We start from the raw sequence: 26060 nt of genomic DNA on the forward strand, positions 1-26060 counted from the left end.
AAACTTAACAGATTAGAAAAAGGACCCTAATGAGAAAAGAAGTTGTCACATCAATAGTAGAGACAAATGAAATTCAACACTACACAACAGAGAACTTTATTATACCTATTTGTAAAATCTATTAAGTAAATACAAAAGCCTGAAAGGTTAACACCCCTCTCAACTCACCTGATGTCTATCATTTTATCTTATCATGATGACATTTTTTAAAACATCAATAATACTAAGGGAAAAAACAAATCATATCAGTACCCTAATTTAACAATAAGACAAAAGAATCTAGAGATTCTCATAAGGTAGAGATGGTATCATTTTTGTATCTTCCTGAATTCCCACGTATCACTGAACAACTAGATAGCAAAATGAAACAGTAAATGACAAGATATTCTCCCAAGAATCCCAAAATACAAGCTTGTGGGAACAAACTACAATAGTCATAAACTCTGGTGTTAAACATTTATGTGGGAAACAACCTAGCTTCAGTGAAGAACTTGAGAATAGGACAATTCCAGAAACAATCAACAGATATTAGTTAGAAAGCACAGGCCAATTCAAGAACAGCAGCTGCACTGGGAGGTGTGAGAACTCCATCCAATAGTGCATGGGTAGTAGGAGACCCAAGGTAAGGCTTAAACGGGTGGAAGGAATTTAATATCCATGAACCTTATAAACTAATGGGCCAGGGCTCCCTTGTAGGACAAGGCTCACAAATGAGGAGCAACTGCTGGGAGCAGAATCAAAATTAAGCAGGACAAGGACAAGGACAAGGACAAGGACAAGGAGGAAGGAAAACAGAAGGGCCAAACTACGGGGGGGGGGGGGAGGAGCGGGCGGGGAGGATCAGAGCAAGGAATCCTGAGAAAACAATCTGCCATAATTTTAACAGAAGAAAGAGCCCTATAAAGTTACGAAAGTTTTTTTTTTTATTTTTTTTTTTTAACGTTTATTTATTTTTGAGACAGACAGAGCATGAACGGGGGAGGGGCAGAGAGAGAGGAAGACACAGAATCGGAAGCAGGCTCCAGGCTCTGAGCCATCAGCCCAGAGCCCGACGCGGGCTCGAACTCACGGACCGTGAGATCGTGACCTGAGCTGAAGTCGGACGCTTAACCGACTGAGCCACTCAGGTGCCCCTAAAGTTACGAAAGTTTTATGAACCAAGATTCCATCTAAAAACTCAGGAAAATTAAATTCATATAAAAGAGAAACAGAAATTACACAAGTCAAATCCCATACAAAATTACTAAAAGTAAAAAAGAGAGTAAGGAATAAAACAACATCCCTACAAGAGCAAGCTGAAAAGAGAAACAGATCAAAACTGGAAAGTACCATTTTAATTTTTAAAAAATGTTTGTTAACTTTTGAGAGAGAAAGAAAGAAGAGAGTGGGGGAGGGGCAGAAAGAGAGAGACAGACAGACAGATGATCTGAGGCGGGCTCCGCCCTGACAGCAGAAAGGCCGATGCCGGGCTTGAACTCACAAACCATGAGATCATGACCTGAGCCAAAGTTGGAAGCTTAACTGACTGAGTTACCCAGGCACCCCTAAATGAACTGAAAAATATTAAGAAAAGTATACAAGGCATAAAAGAACACAACTCAAAATTAGACTTTGAAACCAGAATGACCAATCTCAACACATACTTTTTTAATTTAAATTCCAGTTAACATACCATGTAACATTCGCTTCAGGTGTACAATATAGTGATTCAACACTTCCATACAATACACAGTGCTTATTATCATAAGTGCACTCCTTAATCCCTATCACCTATTTCACCCATCCCCCCACCTACCTCCCCGCTGGTAACCATCTGTTTGTTCTCTGTAGTTAAGAGTCTGTCTCTCGGTTTGCCTCTCTTTTTTTTCCTCTTTGGTCGTTTTATTCCTTAAATTCCATATATGAGTGAAAACATACGGTATTTGTCTTTCCTGATTATTTTGGTTAGCATAATACTCTCTAGCTCCGTCCACATCATTGCAAGTGGAAAAATATGGAACACCTCATATATTTTTATGTCATCCTTGCACAGGAGCCATGCTAATCTGCTCTGTACCAACACATATGCTTAACAAAATTATAGGACTTTAAAGAAAAAAAACTTTCAATATTTTGAATAAAAAAGCACATGATTTATAATTCATCCAACTATACATTTGTTGTGTGTAGTTTTCTGTGCCCGTGTTTTATTTTACAATAAAAAGATTTTTTTTTAATAAAAGGGAACTAGCATTTACTTCACACCTAGTATTTCATGTGCTTTACATGTTTTCTTATTCATAATGGTATGTGTTTCTAATTTACAGATGGAAGAATGAGACTCAGATACTATGTCACTTGCGTAGGGAAACAATGGCAAAAGCAGGATGTAAATGTAGGCCTTTTCAAACCCCAAAACAATCAGCACTACAGAAGCAAAGTGGGTAAATACGCATTGTATTTGGGGTGCCTGGGTGGCTCAGTCAGTTAAGCTTCCGACTTGGGCTTAGGTCATGATCTCGCAGTCTGTGAGTTTGAGCCCCATGTCGGGCTCTGTGCTGACAGCTCGGAGCCTGGAGCCTGTTTCAGATTCTGTGTCTCCCTCTCTCTCTGTCTCAAAAATAAACAAAAAGAAAAAAAAAATTTTTAAATATGCATCATATTTTTGGAAGAATACCTTCATTTTATTTTTTAATATTTTGGTACTTAAAGGAAGTAAGTTTATTACTTTAGAAAGATTGCTTTCATGAATGAAATAATGTTCCACTGGTATCTGAGAAAAGTAGTATTACACCACATAAATGATTTTGGAAACCGGATTTCATCAGTACTTAACTTATTCAGGTAGTTGTCCTTCAAAAAAGACATTTTAGGGGCACCTGGGTGGCTCAGTCAGTTAAGCATCCAACCTCAGCTGAGGTCATGACCTCACAGTTCTTGAGTTTGAGCCCCACATTGGGCTCTATGCTGACAGCTTGGAGCCTGGAGTCTGTTTCAGATTCTCTCTCTCTCTCTCTCTCTCTCTCTCTCTCTCTCTCTCTCTCTCTCTGACCCTCCCTGACTCGGGCATGCACTCTCACTCTCTCTCTCAAAAAAAAAGAAAAAGAAAAAGAAAAAGAAAAGACATTTTAGGAGCCTTCAGTTGCCAAAATAAAAGTTTTAGGGTTAAAGATATTTTGAACAACCCCCCCCCCCCACCACACACATTTTAGTTATCTGGGATATTCAACTACCCAGAATAATCCTTTCATTACCAAAAGGCTACTGGAAGTTTGAGCATATTTACTTTTTTAATCTCACTACACCTATACTCTGGAAAAAGTGTACATCTTCATAAAATTATCCAACACCTTAGGTACTTTAGAAATGTCAACAGGGGCACTTGGGTGGCTCAGTCAGTTAAGTGTCCGACTTCGGCTCAGGTCATGATCTCACGGTTTGTGAGTTTGAGCCCCACGTCGGGCTCTGTGCTGACAGCTCAGAGCCTGGAGCCTGCTTCAGATTCTGTGTCTCCTTCTCTCTCTGCCCCTCCCCCACTTGTGCTCTGTCTCTATCAAAAATAAATAAATGTAAAAAAAAAAAATTTTTTTTTTAAAGAAACGTCAACAGAATTAACTGAAGGCTTTTCATAAGAAACCATCACCTCACATACAACACTGAATAAAGTCTGATCCTACAACTAAAGGGTTAAATCAGAGACCCTCTATCTCTTGACCTTATCATATGCTTGTTCGACCCTTCCCTCCCCCCCCCCCCCCCCCCCCCCCCCCCCCCCCCCCCCCCCGCCGAAAAACTTTAAACCTACAGAAAGGATGAAAATATGGCACAAGGGTGCCTGGCCAGCTCAGTCAAAGGAGCATGCAACTCTTGATCTTGGGGTCATGAGTTCAAGCCCCATACTGGGAGTAAGATAAACTTAAGAAAAAAACAAACAAACCAAAACTATGGCACAGTGAAACAGCACTCTCCACCTAAATTCAACAATTAGTAACATTTGCCACATTTGCATTATTCCTATCTATATATACTTCTTTCCCTGAACTACTAGAAAACAATTATAGACATTTTTCTCCCCAAAAAACCTTTTCAGAATGTACTTCCTACAAACAGGGACATTCTCCTAACTACAATATATTATCACACCCAAGAAATTTAACACTGATAGTATCTACACACAAATTTCCCCAAATGTCACCAAATAATGTCCTGTATGGCTTTTTTTTTTTTTAATTCCAGAACCCCATCTAAAGCCACACACTTTGAACTCACATTGTCATGTCACTGTCTCCTTTAATCTAGATTTATTCATCTTTTTATGATCTTTTATGACAGCGACATTTTTTAAAAGTTCAGACCAGCTTTTTGCAGAATAGGCCTCAAGCAGGATCTACTTGTTGCCTTATGATTAGATTCCAGATAAACATTTTTCTGGCAACAGTCTTACACTGGTGATGTAATCATGCCTCTTCTTGACAGAACACGGTGGCAAGTGTCATGTCATTTTGTTTCATTACTGGTGACACTGACTTTGATCAGGTGGTTAACAAGCCTGTGTGCTTAAAACGAAAAAAGCTGTGATTTAAGTCCTCCTCCCCCTGCTTAATATCCTATAGTGACTTTCCCTTAGAATAAAGTTCAATTAAGTCCAAAATACCTTCTAAGCCCTACAAGGAAGGCCATGACCTACTCTTTAAGCCTAAACTGCTGTTTAAACTCTCTATGGTCCCACAGAGTGCTTGCTATACCATGTCTTCTCTGGCCGAAAAATCCCAACATGGATAAATCAATCTCAGACATGCCAAATGAAAGAAGCCAGACAGCTCAAAAATCACACAATATCTTAAGTTTTACATTAGCTCAATGACACAGCTGTCACTGCCATGGTCATAGCTATGTACAACTTGACATAAAATCCCTTAAGGGAAAGAGATTCCCTGGAGTCTCTTAGAAAATTTCCTTCAGAGCAGAAAGATGCCCCAAGGATTCAGCAAAAGAAATACAGCTGAGCTTGGCTGAAATTCATCTAGGATAGACATTCTGGAGCTTTATGTAATTCACCAAGTACATCATTATTCTATGTTTTCTACAAACACTTGAGTAAGACCCCTGGAAAGTGCAGTGGCTTATTACTCCTCGTAGTATCTTTGGACAAGCTCAACCCCTTAATATTTCAGTCAGCAAAACATTTAAAGACCATCTGAAGAAGGCCTGAGTCCTGGTCATTACCTGAAAAACTTCCATTGACATCTTCTGGTAAGATCAAGAAAGTACTAGCATTAAAACTTGCAGAATGAGTTGTCAATGGCCTTGAAAAAAATCCCAGAAGTAACTGAGCACTCTCAAGAAATGGTGAATTATCAAAATTCTTGATGTCATGGAAGATGTGTGGAAAAACAATTCCTGGACAACTCAAGTCAAAAAGTAATTTCTTAGAAGAGTCAGACTGAACACGAAGAAAGTTCAGCAATACTAAAAGTAATTTATTTCAGGGGCGCCTGGGTGGCTCAGTCGGTTGAGCATCCGACTTCAGCTCGGGTCACGGTCTCGCAGTCTGTGAGTTCGAGCCCCGCGTCGGGCTCTGGGCTGATGGCTCAGAGCCTGGAGCCTGTTTCAGATTCTGTGTCTCCCTCTCTCTCTGCCCCTCCCCTGTTCATGCTCTGTCTCTCTCTGTCCCAAAAATAAATAAACGTTAAAAAAAAAAAAAATTAAAAAAAAAATAAATAAAAGTAATTTATTTCATATACATGTATTTTTATCTGTGTGTAAGTGCTATTATGATTCTCAAAAAAGCCTCTCTAAATAAATCTCTAATGACATATATAAAAAGTTCTAGGTGCCATTACTGAATACAATGATAGTTATGCAGTTCATTTTAAGTAACAAATGTATAAAATGCCCTCAGGAAATGGCTTTACACCTGAGAAAAATCTACAAGTCCTGAGACATCCCAATACAATAATAGACAATACTGCATATACATTTAGTTGTACATACAATGCTTACCAATCTTCAATTGCTTCATGTTGCTTAAGTTATGATTACTGACTTTGTTCTATTTATCTTAGAATTTCACATGTGTAGGCATTAAACATTGTGAACAAAAATTATGATCACTCAGTTCACTGCAGTTCATTTTTCTCTATTTCCTTTAATCTATGTAACCTATAAGCTTCTATTGGAATTCCCTCAAATTACTACGTTTTTTAAGTTTTCAGTGTTCAACAGGTCTGGAAAATACAAGGCCCTAGTGACATAAACTTTTTGTGTTAGCATTTTACTGCTCTTAGTTTGCTAATGATTTCATACATTGAGAAAATTCTTTTCCCTCATGAAATTTCAAGCACTTACTAGGTATATTCATCACTCCTACTTTATTTCTACATGTTAGATAGGACCAAGCCACCACCATCTCCATATTTTCATTTTTTTCTCCTTTACTGAATCAATTTGTACTTCTGACCCGAACTTCATCTTCTTTTGAATAACCAACTATGTCTCTGGATCCTTCAAAATCATTGCAAATCCTCTTCTAACCTGTATTTATGGTGCCAACAACTCCTTTCAAGTTCAAGGGCACGACTGCTAAACATAATGAACACAGTCTGAATGAACGACCTAAAATCAATGAATTAAAAAATAAAAAGCAGGTTAGCTTGGACTCTAATACTACTTCCAGCATCCACTTAAACAGTATCAGACTCCCATATATAAACCTTAACCACAGGAGTGGTTGAGGAAGTTCATCTTCTCAGATGAGCTAAATACAGATCTAATGGATTTAATTTATACATATGAACACTGAGTAAGAAAATAAAACCACAAGTCTATATGCTCTGTCTCATCTAACTTGCAGGGAAATAAAAATTTAGTCCAACATTATAATTTCTAATACCAGTGTTTAAACTCTGAAATTATTAATTATTTTCCTCTTGGATTTCAATTATCCTAAAAGAGGTCTTTTCAGAAACCTATGGCAAGGTTACCTGATGGATAAACTATACTTACATAACCAGTTCTAAATTAAATAAAACTTGCACTGTTGGTGAAAATCAGAGTGTATTATTATTTACCTCATGATTTTTAAATCCTTTAAAGTTTTATTACAGTTTTTCCATTCAATGGTGAACATTAACCAAGAAACAAACAAGGTTATCTCTAGGTAAATCTAAGCCACTGTGAATCAGCTCAAATCAACCTCATTCTAAAAGTTAGCAGTGTATACACATACACAGATAACATTCAGTAACAACTGTTCTCATACTATTAAAATATTGAAAGGAAAAGTTCTGAACTGTGTTTATCTCTGCTCACCCTCCTCATACATTGTTTTCTTTATATTATCCCTTAGTTTTCTCTACTGATTCTGCATTCTTATTGTGACTCAGATCAATTATTCTAACAAAAAGTACCTCTTTTGAAAGTGATTTCAGGTGTGAGCATATGTGGACCTACTCACATAAACAAGTACCAACTTGCTTAAACAAGCATCCAACTTTGGCCTAGGTCATGATCTCGCCGTTCTGGGTTCTGTGAGGATAGCTCAGGGCCTGGGGCCTGCTTCAAATTCTGTGTCTCACTTGCTCTCTGCCCCTCCCCCACTCATACTCTCTCAAAAATAAACATAAAAAAAAATAAAAAATAATACAGATTTATCCCCAAACTTCACTGCCTCTTTTATGATGACCTTAGGATAACACTTTTTATTTACAGATGAAAGATAATCAAAAACCTATCTCTTCATACTGAGTTCATGAAGAGATTCAATTTTGTCTCCCACGTAATTATTACTCCTAAAATACCTTTGAGAATTTTAGCTTAGGGAGGCGCCTGGATGGCTCAATCAATTAAGTGTCTGACTTTGTTTGGCTCAGGTCATGATCTCCTGGTTCGTTAGTTCAAGCCCAGTGTCGGGTTCTGTGCTGACAGCTCTAAGCCTGGAGTCTGCTTCAGGTTCTGTGTCTCCCTCTCTCTCTCTGTCCCTCCCCTACTCATGCTGTCACTCTCTTGCTCTCAAAAATAAATAAACATTTTTTTTAAAAAAAGAATTTTAGCTTAGAAAGAATCAATACACTTTTTAAGAAAAAAAATGCGAAGTTTGAGGAGATGTCACAATTTCACAGGTGTTTAGCACATGGTCCATTTTTCAAGATGCTTCTACTCTACTTCATAAACACAATCTTCCTTCTATATGTAGCCCTTTCTACTCCAATATGTGCCTGAACTACACTTTATTGCAAATAATAAAACTTGAAAAAACTATTAATAAATTTGGTCAAAGTAATGGGAAGGAATCAAGCATGCATTCTGCTTTTCCAGTAGGAACTCTACCAAGTAACCATATAGTTCATGAGAGATAGATCTTTATAGCAGAATTAGAGTATCACCATTTTGCAATCCTAAAGGATCTAAGCTATTGTGGTTCACAAAAGGACCAGTTCTGATCTGAAATTGTGACCAAAGGTACGTTAACAAAAGGTACGTAAGTTCTACATAAACATTCATATACTTTTATAACAAGTTGAGAAAATAATTTTATTTCTGTTGAGTCTACAATAAAAACTGGGGGTCTTTATGTATTATGTCTTAGGTTTTTAAATTTCATTTGTCTATAAATTTATTGCATTAGCATCAGTGGGCTGAAAATTTTAAAACTGGTTCTTTACAGCAGATCTATGACAAGCACTAAACTAGGCATTGATTATTAAAATCATTAGGTGAAAGATTCATGACAAACTTGATAATAAATGGTTATGTTGGCAATACCTGAATCAACTGATCAATCTTAACATACAAAATAGAGAATATGTATGTAAGTCTGTGAGGCACTAAGTAAATATATATGAAGAAAGATTGACCATGTGCTTGTAACCGTTTAGCTAGGTAGGGACTTTATACACTCTGCTCTACATATGCATGCTTTTAACATTCTATACGTAATCGACTGTATAATTGGCCCTAATTCTTCACTATTCCCCACATCCATGCCGTTTCTCATGTGACCTTGCAGTTCATTCTGTTTTAGGTGGAATATGTTTCTTCACTTTTGACATCAGGCTCAGCCATGAGACTAGTTTTGGGTTATGTAATGAGAGCAGAAGTGAGAGTGCCATGCCATAAGACATCTTGGCTTAGGCGGAAGGATGAAAGTAGTAGAGCTCAGCAGTGCTGAGCTGACCATAAACTTGTCAGCAATAAATCAGTATGACACATCCTTCTGAAAATGTTTACTGCCACCTAAAGTGAAATTTCACAAAAAACTAACACCAAAGCATCCATGGCAGGTTCTCAATCAAAAAACCATGATCCTGCTTTCCCTGGAAATACATTTAAAAATACGTAAGAACACAGGGCAGAAGTATACAACATGGCTATAATCATGCTTAGGTCTCTATGACCCTGTCTTTAAGATACAGATTACACTGAAGGTGACTGGGTGGCTCAGTCGATTAAGCATCTGAATCTTCGGTTCAGCTCAGGCCATGATCTCACAGCTTCGTGGGTTTGAGCCCTGCATCGGGCTCTGCGCTGGCAGCAGGGAAACTTCTGGGTATGGTTTCTCTCTGCCCGTCTCCTCCACTTGCACTGTTTCTCAAAATAAATAAACTTAAAAAAAAAATACACATTATATAGATTCTCTAGCTTTGTAAATTTAAAACATAAATGCATACTTAAATTTTTTTAAGGGGGTAACTAATGAAGGAAAGACATTAGGGAAGAGGAACTACTTAGAGGCACTATTAATTAACCTCTGGAGAGCTAGCCCTGGTGAATCCAAGATTTGCCATACAAGGATAATATGCCTCACAGACAAACTGATAGAAATTTTCTTATCAAAAACCTGAAAATAGTTTTTATATGCAAATACTGCATCAATTCCAAAGGTTGCATTTAAAAAGAAGAGGAGCACCTCAGTGGCTCTGTCAACTAAGCATTGGATTCTTGGTTTTGGCTCATGTTATGATCTCACAGTTCCTGGGTTCGAGCCCTGTGTAGGGCTCTGCACTGTCAGCATGGGCTGGCTTGGGATTCTCTCTCCCCCACGCTCTCTCTCTCTGTCCCTCCCCGACTCGTGCTATCTCTGCCTCTGTCAAAATAACTAAATAAACTTTAAATAAATAAATAATAACAAAAATAAAAACCCAGCCTTATTAAATCAAGTGCTTCCAATTCTATTTTCATCAGCTTTATTGTCAATTTATTTTTGAATTTAAAATTCAGATTGTTATTATCAAATAAAGAAGTGATTCATTTCTACTGGTACAGGTTTATAAAGCCAATCCAAAAGTAGCCTCTTTGCCCACAAACCACATACTATTTCCATTAAAATACAGCCGAACAAGGTACTTTTGAAAATACTCTTAAGGATAAAATATTATGATGTAATTTTCTAAAGTTTGTTTTACTATACCAAGGTTTATCTCTTCCAGGTATCAAGTAATTTATTATTATAACCTAAATATTTTAAACTGTACAAAATAGAAAATACCAATACCTATTAGGGGCTCTCCTCTGACCCAAGAATTCCACTCCTAAATATTTATCCAAGAGTAATGAACATCTATGTCCACAAAAACTGGAAACAGAACACATGGCCATCAACATGTGAATGGATAAACAAATTCTGGTATATCCACACAGTGGAATACTATGCAGCAATAAAAATGAACAAACTACTGACACAATAACATGGATAAATCTCAAAAACATTATGAAAGAAGCCACAATCACTGTATGATTCCATTTATATATAGTTCAAAAGCAAACAAAACTAATGTCTGGTTATAAAAATGGGAACAGTGGTTGCTGCTAGAGGAGTGGAGGGATTAAGTGTCAAAGGGGCACACAGGAACTTGGAAATGATAGAAATGTTTTAGATCTTGGAGAAGTGGTTACATGGATGTGTTTGTGTGTGTGTATGTATACGTGTGTGTGTGTGTCAAAATTCAAATTGTACACTGAACACCTGGGTGGCTCAGTCAGTTAAGCAAGCGCCCAACTCTTGATTTCGGCTCAGGTCTCACGTTTGGGGAGTCTGAGCCCCAAGCTGGGCTACGTGCTGACAGTACAGAGCCTGCTTGGGATTGTCATTCTTCCTCTCTCTCTGCCCCACTCCTGCTTGTGCTCGCTCTCTCTCCAAATAAATTTTAAAAAATTCAAATTATACACTTAAAGATCTGTGTATTTCAACTATGCACATTTTGCCTCAATAAAAACAAGCCAAACAAAATACCTATTAGTGACCTTTTCAAACCATTTGTCTCCACAAACTGAAAAACAATGCTACAATAAGCAACTATTTACCTTCAGCCTTCAGCGGGAGTGGGGGGGGGGGGGGGGGGGGGCGGGGACCCAGATGGTCAAGCTCTGCCATGGTGTCAAAAACAAGGCCAACATTCAGTCAAATCTAAGAATCACTCCATTACAAAACCAAAAATCTATCAGGTTAAATCCATTAAGTGGATTAAGCATCCAATTAACCATCCATTAAAAATGTACACTTTTATTCCTAATTCCCTTTAATTACTTTTTAAAAAGTTACCTGCTCAGTCTAATGCTGTAAATCTGGTACCTTATTTCACTCAGTCAGATGTTGGAGTTGGCAGGAACAGATTTCACAGTTCATGACGATAATGCAATAATACGAAAATGTTCCACCAAATTATAACTTAGAGTCTCACAACAAAACGGATCAAAGACCTAAATGTAAAAGCTAAAGCTACAAAGGCTTTAGAAGAAAACATAGGCAATTACACAAGACTTAAGATCATTAGGAAATGCTTCTTAGGAGGCGAACTATAAAACAAACTCTTGACTATAGAGAACAAACTGAGGGTTGCTGGAGGCGAGGTGGGTAGGGCGATGGGCATTAAGAAAGGCATTTGTTGTGATGAGCATTGGGTGCTATATTTAAGTGACCAATTACTAAATTCTATTCCCCAAACTAGTAATACACCATATGTTAACTAATGAATTTAAATAAAAACTTGAAGGAAAAAAAAAAAAAAAAAGGAAATGTTCCTTAGGTGAGATACCAAAAGCTAAAGTGACAAAAGGAAATAAATAAGTTGAACTTCATCAAAATTATAAGCTTTTATGTATCAGAGGACACCATTAAAAAAGTAAAAATCCAGAGGATGGCAGAAAATATCTGCAAAGCATATTTCTGATAAGAGACTTGTCACTAGAATAAAGAGCTCCTACAACTCAACAAAAAGACAAGTAACCTACTTTCAAAAACAGGCAAATGATCTGAACAGACATTTCTCCAAAGAAAATATACAAATGGACAATAAGCACATGAAAAGATGTTCAACATCATCAGTCATTAGGGAAATGCAAATCAAAATCATAATGAAATACCACTTCACACCCACTATGATGGCTATAATCCAAAAGACAAGTGTTGGCAAAAATGTGGGGAAATTAGAACCTCATGCACTACTGACAGAAAATAGAAAATACTGCAGCCACTTTGGAAAAGTCTGACAGTTCACCAAAAGGTTAGACACAGAATTACTATATGACCCAGCAATTCCACCCCAGTACACATCCAAAAGAAATGAAAACTTATGTCTACACAAACACTTGTACAGGAATATTCATAGAACCATTATGTATAATATCAAGAGTGTCCATCAACTGATGAATGTGTAAAAGGTGGTATATCCATACAATGGAACATTATTTGGTAACAAAAAAGAATAAGGTACTTAACACATGCTATAAGACAGATGAACTCTGAAGGCATTACACTAAAAGAAACCAGTCACAAAAGACTCCATATTTTAAGATTCTAGTCATATATAATGTTCAGAAAGGCAAATCTTATAGAGACAAAAAAGATTAGTAGCTGTCTAGCATTGGGAGAAAAAGGCAGATGGCCAGAGGGCTGATTGCTAAAAGCTACAGGATATCTTTTGGGGGTGATGAGAATGTTCCAAAATTGACTGTGGTGATGACGGTCATACAAATCTGTGAATATACTAAAAACCACTGAATTGTGCCCTTTATATTGGCACAATTTTATGGTATATGAATTATATCTCAATAAAACTGTTTTAATAAAAGTGAAGACTAGAATCTAGGTGTATGCCTAAATGGTGACTAAAATTTCTTCTAACTTGTTAGCTTGAAAATTTTTCATAAAATGTTAAAGGAAAAAAAAAATGTTAAAGGAGGAAGGGGCACCTGGGTGGCTCAGTCGGTTAACCATCGAACTTTGGCTCAGGTCATGATCTCACAGTTTGTGAGTTCAAGCCCTGCATCCGGCTCTGTGCTAATACCTCAGAGCCTGGAGCCTGCTTCAGATTCTGTGTCTCCCTCTCTCTCTGCTCCTCCCCTGCTCATGCTCTCTCAAAAAAAATAAACATTAAAAAAATTTTGTTTTAAGTTAAAGAAGGAAAAATCACAGCACAAAAAGTTTCACTATTACCAATAAACACATCAAAACAATGATTTATCTGTATTTTTATATTCATCTAAATTTTCCCAAATTAATTTGGGATTGTTCATCCAAAATGTGTCCAAAGCAGCATTTTAGAATTCTGGAGTCTTAAATTTATATTCATAATGAGACTCAGAGGAGAAGAATTACTAAGACTAGTTCTCCAAATTATAGACAAGGTGAGGGTGTCTTAAATTTACATAGATCTCTGTAAGTTTTAAGAGAGAAAAAGGATTCTATTCTCCTGGTGACAAACAGGAATAACAGAATTTTGCAAGTCCAGGCAGCTTTAAAAGTTTGGGAAACATCTGTTATGGTAGATTAGAGCAGATTATTTTACCTTTTGGTCAGTTTCAACACTGTTGGTTCTCATCTTTTAGAAAACAAGCAATTTGACACTCAATTTTTAAGAATTTTCATAACTCAGAATTTTATTAACTCAAAAATAACTACTCTGATATATATATTAGGATTAAAGTTTAGCCAAATTTTAAATACCTGTCACTGTGAAATCAAGATCCAGACTCAGGACAATATGTGCTCTATAAATGAAGTGACCATATGGCAGTTTGCCCAGAACGATCCTAATTTACACCTGTTATTCCAACACCCCACCCAGCTTAACATATTCTTCAGTTTTACACATTTGCTTATGAATAGCTGCATTTAAGTAACATCAGATGGGTTTATTATACTTTCACTTTATATTTCCACCTTCTGACATGGTTTTGTCTAGTTCTGCATAGAGTGCAGGTGCAATATACAGTTCTCACTTCTAACTTCAGGTTCAATCTGATAACCCATTTTTTTATCCATTTCTGATAAAATGAAGTACACTTGGACCCTCGGCAACTAGGGATAGCTAACTCTATCCAGTCTTGAGTGCTCAGTTGTGCCACACAGCCACTGCTCAGCTTGCAAGATGCTCCAAACCTGTAGGCCACCATCCACTAGGTCAATGGGAAATGTGAATAAGGTGTGTGTAAAGTATATGCAAAAAAGAGATGTCGTGTGTTTCTGCACATAATGTTCAGACAGTAATCTGAGCATTCTTGCTACAGGAGTTTTGCCATTAATTTACTATATTGCATGAATCCAAACTTTTTGTTTGGTAATATTTCATTTTACAGCAATTACAAATTTATTTTCAGCAACTTCTTTTATGTTCTTTTATGTCCTTATACGCCCCAGTTTAGACAAAGAGAATATATGGTCACACTATTATAACCAAACATCTTACTTCCTATCACATTATAAAGGCCTATATCAGGGAATGTACAGACATAACTATATAACCATGTCCTTAATCCTCAAACCATGAACCTGAAGCCATGGCAAGAGCCCACCAATAAGAACACCAACTAATAGGGGCGCCTGGGTGGCTCAGTCAGTTGAGGGTCTGGCTTGGACTTGGGTCATGATCTCACGGTTCAGGAGTTCAAGCCCCATGTCAGACTCTGTGCTGACAGCACAGAGCCTGGAACCGGCTTCGAGTTCTGTGTCTCCCTCTCTCTCTCTCTGCCCCCCCCCCCCCGAGGCTCTGTCTCTTTCTCTCTCAAAAATGAATAAACATTAAAAAAAATTTAAAAAAGAAGAAAACCCATTATCACATTATTACTATAGTAAAGCTATTTTTTTTGAACCACTGTGATTCTTTTTTAATTTTTTTTTTTTAACGTTTACTTATTTTTGAGACAGAGAGAGACAGAGCATGAACAGGGGAGGGGCAGAGAGAGAGGGAGACACAGAATCTGAAACAGGCTCCAGGCTCTGAGCTGTCAGCACAGAGCCTGACGCGGGGCTCGAACTCACGGACCGCGAGATCATGACCTGAGCTAAAGTCGGACGCTTAACCAACCAAGCCACCCAGGCGCCCCTGAACCACTGTGATTCTTAAGCAAATACAGAAATGTCTCTATTCTACAAAATGCATGAAAAAAATAGCATTCTATTCTACACAACCCAGAATTATGTATGCTATACAAATACTCAAATTCTATGAGACTACTTTTCCATTGATTCACAAAGTGCTTCAGAATTGTTTTATCCCTGAGGACTTCATTCATCTTGAGCATCTAACAGAGTTTAGGTTAGAAGGAAACATGAAGACAATTTAAGCATCATAACAGAGATACATTTTATTGTTCTGTATAGCAAATAATTATTATTTCAAACAGCATCCTTTGGAATATAATTCATTAAATAGCCTTTTAAAAAGTATCAAATACATTTGAACGAGTATAAGACAAGTCTACATCTTTAAAAAATTCTTAAAAGACAATCATCTACCTTAAGTAACAAATTGGCCTCGCTAAAGACAAGGCTATCTGAGGTTCCTGGAGGAATTTCAAAACCTTCCCAGTCTCAAAACCTTCCATGTCTAACAACAGGAAATAATAAAAACTATTCCTTTTGTAACAGCTCTTACATTCTAGATGAGCATCTTCACAAATATTTTAAAATCTGAGGCAAAAAAAATCATCTTTGACCTTTCAAAAAAATATATACTATAAAGGATTATCATAAAAGGACAGTTGTCAATGCGTCCCAGGTAAAAAATCTCATCATCTTTCAACTCAATTCAAAAACTTAAATTTAGAAATGCCAAATTTAAAAGTTTAACATTAGGGGCACCTGGGTAGCTCAGTCAGTTACACGGCCAACTTCAGCTCAGGTCATGATCTCACGGTTCGTGAGTTCGAGCCCCGCGTCGGGCTCTGTGCTGGCAGCTCAGAACCTGGAGCTGCTTTGATTCTGTGTCTCCTTCTCTCTCTGCCCCTCTGCCTCTGGAGCTCTGTCTCTCTCTCTCTCACAAAAATAAATAAACATTAAAAAAAATTTTTTTTAAATAAAAAAAAAGTTTAACATTAGATGTCATTAAAGATTCTGTATCACATGCAATCAACTTTAAAAACACATTAATTCAAGTATGATTACCCTAGTCAACATGTCAGGAAAGGTGACGGAGCAGGTCCCACCTCTACTGGAACCAAGAGTCTGAGGCTTAGATAAGGCAAAAAAAAAAAAAAAGGGGAAACCTGACACGGAGTCCAAAGAACAATATTCTGATAATCCTGCCTCAGTAAAACAGAAAATAGTTACTATGTCTCATACTTGACCTATATACAATTCATATACAACATCAAGTAGCTGTAAAAAGTTTTTAAAGACATTATTAAATATGATCTTAACTTCTTAATTAAATAACATTATGTCAACTCCTTAACCAAGAAAACAATAACCTCTGCTTTAGGTGGTTAACCATTCAGCCCAAATGCTTTTACAGATTTTAGGTCTCTCCCTGATTTCTATCACGTAAAAATGTCATTTTAGAATATCCTGATATAGGGGCGCCTATAGCTGGCTCAGTCAGTAGAGCTTGCAACTCTTGATCTCCAGGTTTTTCTCGGGGTTTTGAGCTCCACAGTGAGTGTAGAGATAAAGAAAGAAAGAAAGAAAGAAAGAAAGAAAGAAAGAAAGAAAGAAAGAAAGAAAGAGAAAGAGAAAGAGAAAGAAAGAAAGAAAGAAAGAAAGAAAGAAAGAAAGAAAGAAAGAAAGAAAATCCTGATACAAATTGAAATGTGCCAGGATAGAAATTGAAATCACCTTTTTAATTTATGAACCAGGATTTACATACAATTGTCAGAAACAATCTGTGCGCAAAGTAAGCTTGCGGCCAAAGCTTGAGGGCAGTACTTGTATTTCACTCCACAGAAGAGTAATTCAGGAGTAAACTATAGAAAAGAGATACCTACTCAGATTTCCAGGCAGACCTCTTAGAAATATCTCATTTCACCTACTTTACTTCTACATCTCTTTACTTGTCAATACGATGTCAATGACATATCATGGTTTAATTGTAGGGGTTTTTTTCTCCTTACTCGTACGTGGAATAATAATATATTTAATGAAGTATATTATTTCCCTGATGGCTCCTCCTGAAAATGCTTCCAATCCGGTTCACATCTATTAGTCCAAAATAAAAATACACATGCTTGAGTATGCTGTAAAACATAAAGGACCTTGAAATTTAAAAAAAAATCAGTTCACTTGAAGCTCAAATACATCAAATTGATCAAGACTCTTTAAAATGCAAGTTAAACCAAAGTGTCAACTAGAAAAAAAGTTTATGTTCCATACTCCTGAGACAAATAAATTGGAAACTGAATCTTTAACTTCCTGCTGCCAGTTAATTTCGTGAAAATACTCTTATACCACTACATATTTTTCAAAGTCTGTAAATTAGGTTTCAGTTCTGTTGGTACAGTCATTTCTTCTATGAGCACAAAGCTAAGTTATAAGTCTCAAAAGAGAGAAGAAAAATGCTTTGCAAATGTACAGAGTGTAAAGAGCTGTACAATGAGGTTTACATTCGCCTCTGAGGTCTGAAACTACTTCAGGGTCTTCATTTACCTTCATAATCCTGAGACAAGAGCTTCACGGAGTCTAAGCATCAGTTTCCTTGGTTTAAAAGCGCATATCGCTACCTTACTATCTCTTCTCATTTGCTCAACAATTAGTTTTTGAATGTTTACGAGGAACTAAGCAATCATTAGCAAAAAAGGACCTACTAGCAAGTGACACTTAGGCAGCACCTTGGAAACAGAATACCGTGAGTAAGGCACTACTATCTGACTTAGAACACCAATTCCCACCTGACTTTGAAAATCCCACACACCCGAATAAAATTTAAACTAATTTCTCAAAGCGAGGCTCTAAACAGCATACAGGAGGTACATCTTGCTCAAGTTAATCCCAATTCAAAACTGCAGTTTCCCGCTGACAAAAACGACTTTGTAAGGGTCTGAAAGAACGCCAAGCCAACGAAAATTTTAACACAGAAGTGAAAGCAAAGGTGCTCAATTTCAGAAGCGAGACGGACGAAGAGGTCTAAAGAAAAAAGTGAGTTGGAGGTGACGAAAAGCGCAGCGGCGGCCCAAACGTGCTCTCCCCACACCGAGTTAGCAACTTTTCCAGCACGCCGGGATTCCCCACTTCCCCAGCCCTCGGCGGTGGCGGCCGCGGCTCGCGTCCCGGAGAGGGATCCGCACCGCGGGGAGGGGGATCCACCGCCAACAAACGAGTAAAAGCAGCCAGCGACTGGGGGCGGGGTTAGACCCACGCTCCAGCCCTCGGAGGATGGTGGGGGGAGGGCAGCGGAGTGAGGGGCCATGGGCCCTGACCAGGGACTGACCTGGGGACCAAGACCGGAGAAGGGGAGAAGCGAGGGGAGCCGCAGTCACGCGGCCTCGCCGCCGCGGACCCCAAGGCCGGCGTTAGGGTGCGGGGAGGGCCCCACCGAAGGCAGGCGGGAAATGGGGTGGCGGGAAGACGGGAGGCCGGCACGGCTCGAAAGCCGCACGCGAGGCCCCGACCCTGCCCTGCCTTCGGCGGGTCCCCGGAGGTCCACAAAAGGCCCCCAGCCTCTCGAAGGGACGAGGGTGAGGGCTGAGGAAGCAAACACGCACAACCCGCTGGCCTCCCTACCTCCACCCTCCGGCCGCGCTCCCCGGGCTCCGAGCCCCACAGCGGCGCGGGGGAGGCGGGGGCCAGCGGCGCGGCCGCGGGGAGCTGACGCCCTCCCCGACGCCCGAAGACCGGCGGCCGCAGGAACCCCGACACGCAGACAAAATCAACAAAGCACCTGCCGCTCCCGAGGAGAAAACATGCCACAGGCCCCGACCAAGGACTCTCCGACGCGCAGCTGCCCGGGCCGCAGGGCTGCGCTGACGGGCTGGGGGGAGGGGGGGTCGAGCGGTGGTTCCCCGGCCCCGGAGCCTCGCCTGCGCCCGGAAGCGGTGAGGCAGGGACCCCCACGCGAAAGACTGACCTTGGAGTCTCCGTTGCACAGAGCCATCGGGGCTGGGGCCGCGGCAGCGGTGGCCACACTATGAGACGGGGCGGTAGAGGGCTGGCGGGGTCGACGCCGCGGGCCGGGGCTTGAGAAGGAGGCCTGGTCTAGAAGCCGGCGGGCGCCGAGAGGAGCTGGCCGACTGCGAGGCGCCGAATCGAGCAGCAGCCGCGGAACGCGGGCCCCAGCGCCGCGGGAGAGGAGACCAGCAGCGCGCACGCTGCCCCCGCCTCCTGCTTCCGCCCCGGCCGGCCACTGGGAGGAGCCAGAGCCCGTTTGGCTAGGCAGCCAAACCGCGGACACCCCGCAGCTGCCGCCACGGCCAAACAAGCCCGCCTCGGAAGGAGGGGCCTTCGGGGCCCGGCCCCGCCCCCAGGCCCGTTCGCGCCGCCGAGGCCCGCCCCCGGGAAAAGAAAACCGCCGCTTCTCCGGCCTGCCCGCCCGAGGGAAGAAGTGCCCGCGGCGTCTGGCCCCGCCTCCGCCGCCAAAGTCCGCCCCATTTAGGAACCTGCCCCGCCTCCGCCTCCCCTGGCCTGCCCTTGGGAGGAGGAGCCCGCAGCTAACAGGCCGGCTCCGCCCTTCCCGCCCCCGCACCGGGCAACGGGCCGCGGGAGGAGGGGCCCTTGGCGGGCGGCCCCACCTTCGCCCCCAAGGCCCACCTCCGAGAAAACCCTAAGCTTCGGAGAGCTTGTTGTAGGCCTGCCTGCCGGCATCCTTTAACCACTGTGAGAGGCTGGGGGCGCGGACTAAGAAGCCTCCCGAGGGCTGGGTCCCTGGGGGAGCTCTTAGCCGTTTTCGCGGCCGCATCTCAAGTTGAGGGACGTTGAAGAGGCCAAGGCTACTATGAAGAGTTTTGTGGTAACATCTCCAGAGACATCAAAGCGAGACTTGCTCACATAGGGTCCCAAAAGTTCTACAACGGGTGCAGATTTTCAAAAGGAAGAGGTTTGGGAGCGGCAATCCGGTGGGATGGTGGGCCAGGGAACTGGCCGCGAAGTTCTGTTTGCACAGCTTCCAATGTTTTTATTTATTCTGGGGAGGGGGCTACAGTCCTTCCAGCTACTCCTTAGCACCCATCAAGATGAGTTGTTTAAATTTGGTCACCTGGGAGCCTAAATCGGGGTTGGAGAATAAGTAACACTTGGAACAGCTTCCAGATTAACAAAGCCTTCTAACAAATATTCAATTATTACAATACAGCCATTTGCTGAGCTCATGCTATGTGTCAGGCTCTAGTCCAGGTGTCAAGGAGCCTGAATAAGACAACCCTGATTTACGAAACCTCCATTTTATTCTAACCAATTCCGCGAAAGTACTGAGGTCGGATTTATGTTCTTATACACTTTTTACTAATAAAAAAAAAAATGAGGCTCGGTGAGATAATGTTCGTCTCTGCCTCTCATTATAGGAGGTAAGGGGTACCTGATCTGGGAAAGGATAGACGGTTTATTAGTTTCAGGAACAAAAGGCCCCAAATCTTATCAGGCCTTGGAGTCAACGAAAGTATTTCACTTACCCTTTTTTGAGTTGAAAAATGGATACTTGAACTTTCTAAAGCCATGGATACTGGGCTGTCTTGGTAGGTCTGTATGAACCTACGGTGTAGTAAGAGGACGGTGTAGTAACCAATAGGAAAGACTCAGTTGCATCAATATTGACCCAGAATGGAATGGAATGTAATATGATGTGCCAGTATTAAGGATTGGCGAAAGCCCATCTATACTAGATAATGCCTATTTTAAATATGTTCTGATGGTCACCTGTGTTTATGGCTAAGCATATCAGCATGTACCACAATCCTTAAATCTTAAGATCCTCTGCAACTTTTGACTTGACCCCTCCCTTTTTCTTGAAACTGGATTTCTCTTACAGACACACCATTAGAGGTGTCTTTTCACCTGTAAAATTGTTCTTGGTCACTTTTTTTTTTTTTTTTAAGGATAGCTCATGCTCTTTTGGTCACCTTTTCCTGCCCCTCTTCCTGTATCTTCCTACAGGAGAAGGCTTCAGTGTTGCTTTTCTTCAATATTTCCATTCCTAACCCTCTTCTCATCTTAACTTTTCACCTTGTTTCTCTGGGGTTTTTAAAAATATAAATTCGTTTTAAAATATCTTTTAATAGGCCCTATAACAGCTCTCTCTTCCGAGCTCCAGATCCATATTACCCTGTAAATCCCTAGTTAGATGTTCAATGGCATTTTGGGCCCCAAAATCAACAATTCCAAAACAAAACTTCCCAAATGTCTGTGCCCAGTCTCACTGGAACTATGATATTAGAGGGAAAACATTCAGTCTTTCACCCATAAGTTGTAGGTTTTTCATAGATAGCCTTCACCAAGTTGAGGAGGTTCCCCTCTGTTCCTGTCTTGCTGAGAGTTTTGATCAGGAATGGATGTTGTCAAATGCTTTTTCTGTGTCTGTTGAGATTATTGTATGCCTTTTTTTCAGTTTATGTGGTAAATTACATTGATGAGCTGATTTGTAAATGTCAAACCAGCCCTATATTCTTGGGACAAGTTTGAAGGAATCATGATATATTTTCCTTTTTATGTATTGGATTTGTTAAATCTTGATTTCAAATTTTTGTATCTATTTTAAAGAAGAATATTAGCTTGTAGCTTTCTTTTAATGTCTTTGGATTTGGTATCAGGGTAATGCTGGCCTCAGAGAATAAGGTTGAAAGTTTGTGTAGAATTTTATTTATTTTTTAATTTTTTTTTTAGCATTCATTTTTGAGAGACAGAGAGAAATGGAGTGTGAGTGGGGAAGGGGCAGAGAGAGAGGGAGACACAGAATCTGAAGCAGGCTCCAGGCTCTGAGCTGTCAGCACAGAGCCCAACACAGGGCTTGAACTCAGATCATGACCTCAGCTGAAGTCAGACTCTTAACCCACTGAGCCACCCAGGCACCCCGAGTTTATTTGTTTATTTTGAGAGAGACAGAGACAATGCAAGCAGGGAATGGCAGAGAGAATCCCAAGCAGCCTCCACACTGTCAGTGTGAAACCAGATGCCATTTGAATCCTGAACCATGAGATCATGACCTGAGCTGAAACCAAGAGTTAGACACTTAACCGACTGAGCCACGCAGGCACTCCCTGAAATTTTACATAGAATTATTATTTCTAAAGGAGTTGGTGTGGAATTCATTTTATTTCTTTCTTACATGTTTGGTAGAATTCACCAATAAGGTCATCTGAGCCTGAAGTTTTCTTGGTAGTAAGGTTTTTAACTACCAAGTAAAATTTTAAAAAGACATAGGGCTGTTCAGGTTATTTTTTCTTGATTGGTCTTTGGCATTTTGTGTTTTTCAAGGAATTTGTCAGTTTTGTCTAAGTTGTCAAATTCATAGGCAAAGTGTTATTTGCAATATTCTCTTATTATCCTTTTAATATCTAGACTCTGTAGTGATGTCAAATTTCTCATTCCTGATACTGGTAATTTTGTTTTCTGCTTTTCCTCAGTCTGGTTAGATAGCAGTTTACCAATTTTATTAATCCTCTCGAAGAACAGCTCTTAGGTTTATTGTCTTTCTGCTTTCTATTTCATTGATTTCCACTTTAATCTTTATTATTTCCTTTCTTCTTCTTACTTTGTGTTTAGTTTGCTCTTTTCCTATTTTACTAAGTTGGAATCTGAGATCATCAATTTGAGATCTTTCCTTTTTCTTTCTTTTTTCTTCTTCCTTTCTAATATATTTAGCTCTATGTCTCTCCCGAAGAACTGCTCTACTGATATCCCACAAAATCTTATATATGATATTTTAATTTTCATTTGGTTCTAAATAGTGTCTAATTTCTCTTTTGATTTCTTCTTTGACCCATGGCTTATCTAAAAGCCTGTTATTCCATTTCCAAACATTAGAGGATTTTTCAGAGATCTGTTATTGGTTTCTAAGTTAATTCCATTGTGGTCAGAGAATATATTTTGTAATATATTTTGTATGATTTGAATCCTTTTAAATTTATTGAGGTTTGTTTTATGGCTTAGAATATAGTCTATCTTGGTGAATGTTCTCTGTGTACTTGAAAAGAATGTGTATTCTGCTGTTGTCATGTAGAGTGTCCTATAAATGGCAAATAGGTCAAGCTGTTTGATAGTCTTGCTCAAGACTATCAAATTATTTTTTTAAGTTTATTTATTTATTTTTAGATAGAGAGAGAGCACAAGCAGGGAAGGGGCAGAGAGAGAGGAGAGAGAGAGAATACCAAACAGGCTCCAGACTGTCAGCGTAGAGCCCAATGCGGGGCTTGAACTCACGAACTGCGAGATTATGACCTGAGCTAAAACCAAGTGTCATACACTTCACTGACAATATTAAATATTAAAATAGCATGCCTGGGGGGCCTGGCTGGCTCAGTCAGAATGAGACTCTTGATCTCAGGGTTGTGAGTTCAAGCCCCATATTGGGCCTAGAGCTTACCTAAAAAACAAATTAAAAAAAAAAATACAATTAAACAGCATGCCTGCTTTCTTGACTCATTGTTGACATGGTATCTTTTGCAACTCTTTAACCTGTTTTTGTATTTATGTTTAAAGTGTTTCTTGTGGGCAGCAAATAATTGGGTCTGGCTTTTATTGTCTGATCTGCTCATTTCTTTTCTTTGGAGTATTTAGATCATTCACACTTTACATGATTATTAATTAATACAGTTATATCTATAATTTAGAGATTATCAAGGCAGTAGCTGGGGAAACTGAAGGGCTCATCTCTTTTGTTTCTTGTCTCTCACGAGTCACTGTCCTTTGATGCTTGATATCCAGTATTTTGAAACCATTGCTTCATATATTTTGTCTGAATTGTTGTTGTTGCTGTTGTTGTTCCAGCTGGAGAGTAAATCCAGTTCCTGTTCCTCTATCTTTGCTGGAAGGGAAGTCTGAAAACCTCTTTTAATGAGTAATTGAAGCATCTGAAACCTACAAGACCTTCACCTGTCTCATACATAATTTTGTCCAGGCCCGGGGGGGGGGGGGGGGGGGGGGGGGGGGGGGGGGGGGACGACAACTTAGGCAACATAAACGAGTGATCCTAATACTTACAAATGTAATTTTGTGGTTTCTGGAGCCATTTTTTTAGGTAATAACATTTGATAAAATCCACAGATAGAAATTTTACATGACTTTTCAGATTTGGCGAGTATCGTATCATAAAATACTTATTTCAGGTACAATCCAAGGTCATTTCATCTTTCAAAATGTAAGATATTTTAAACCTCCCATTAAAAAAAATTAACTTTTAAGGGCACATGTGTGGCTCAGTCAGTTGAGAGTCTGACTTCAGTTCAGGTCATGATCTCATAGTTTGTGCGTTTGAGCCATGCATGGGGCTCACGGCTGTCAGCCTGCTCCACATTCTCTATCCCCCTCTCTCTCTGCCCCTCCTCTGCTCGCGTGCACACTTTCTCAAAAATAAATATTTAACAAATAAATAAATAAAAATTAAACGATTAACTTTTAAACTCATGAAAAATATTAGATGCCAACTTAAAATGTGGAAGGAAGTACATTGTTTTTCAAAATCCTTTTAGGGTGGAATGTGAGGGTTTTTTTTTTATTGAAGACAACTGTTCTAAAATGAGTTTTTATTTTAATTTGTTTTAATTTTTTAAAATTTTGAGATAGAGTGAGAGAAGGGGAGGGGCAGAGAGAGAGAAAGAGAGAGAATCACAAGCAGGCTCCACACCATCATTGCAGAGCCCGATGTGGGGCTCAAACTCACAAATCATGAGATCATGACCTCAGCCAAAATCAAGAGTTAGACATTCAACGGACTGAGCCACTCAGATGCTCCAACTGTTCTAGAGTGATTTTTAATCATATATCCCTTGCTCAGAATCTTCTTAATAGTTCACCATTGCTCTCAGGATAAACTTAAAACTTCTAACATTATTTTGTCCTTGGAGACTTGGCCAGCCCCTGTTTACTGTATCCTGCTCTCTTACCAATGCCACCTCACTCTACTCTAGCCATATTAAACTGCTTTAGTTCCTTAAACAAGACATGTTCTCTCTTGACTCAGGCCTTTTGCGCATAAATATCTTCTGTCTAGAATATTTCTGTCCCCCTCCCAAAACTATGAAGGCTTGGGTTAGATGTCTCTTCCTTTTTTGTGCTCTCATATCCCTTTCATTAGTACTCACCACCCTCTACTGTATTTACTTGTCTCTGTGCACAGAAAAAACCTGGAAGCAGTATCCACCAGTAGCAACAAGCAAATCTAGCCACTAGATAGCGGTTTCTAAATACTATTCTCCCACAAGAACCAGGTCTTCTTGGACAAAAGGTTAATTTAGGATCAAAGCAGGGACAGGATGACCAGGAACATCTTTTTTGTGTCAGGAAGTGAGGAAGTATTCAGAGAATAATGGGGACATGTCAGTTTGGGGGAAGTCAGTTTGAAAGGACTTTTGCTAGCCAAATCTGAGACAATGTATCAAAACAGTGACAGTAAACAAATTATACCCATTGCTTAAATTATGAGCCCATCAGTCTCTGATGATATAAATAAACGAATGATTAAATAGAAAACCTTGTAATAAATAGAATGTCAACTAATAAAACTCAAAAGAATAATTGAATTATAAAGTTATTTTGCAACCCTCATAGAAATAATAAATTCAGTCAAGAAACATCAGTGGATGGTAAAACTTATGGATGAAAGATGGGTCACAAACAGGTTTTATTTACATTGTCTCAAAGTAGATCTCTACAAAATAATAATTATACAGGAAAAAAGAGTAACTTTATTATGGAGAAAACTGAAGGCACATCCTTTCTCAAGTGATCA

At 39.6% G+C, this 26060-nt stretch overlaps 1 protein-coding gene and 1 non-coding gene across 4 annotated transcripts in view; both read right to left on the reverse strand.

Annotated features, from left to right (window-relative positions):
* The window catches only part of GMPS (guanine monophosphate synthase), a 78337-nt gene extending 57462 nt beyond the window's left edge, over window positions 1–20875 (reverse strand). Inside the window, exon 1 of one of the 3 annotated variants that reach the window (XM_042999005.1) lies at window positions 20791–20875. In XM_042999005.1, coding sequence (XP_042854939.1) covers window positions 20791–20835 — 45 coding nt within the window. In that variant the 5' untranslated portion in view covers window positions 20836–20875. Of the gene's footprint in view, window positions 1–19067; window positions 19182–19253; window positions 19690–20790 lie in introns of those variants that run through there. The other 2 variants (XM_042999006.1, XM_042999007.1) reach the window with 2 other exon arrangements.
* On the reverse strand, window positions 1988–2089 carry LOC122230824. Its single transcript, XR_006207908.1, has one exon. It is a non-coding gene; the product is annotated as a U6 spliceosomal RNA (small nuclear RNA).
* Window positions 20876–26060: the final 5185 nt, after the last annotated feature.

This window comes from Panthera tigris, chromosome C2, assembly GCF_018350195.1.
Source record: "Panthera tigris isolate Pti1 chromosome C2, P.tigris_Pti1_mat1.1, whole genome shotgun sequence".
NCBI lineage: Eukaryota > Metazoa > Chordata > Mammalia > Carnivora > Felidae > Panthera > Panthera tigris.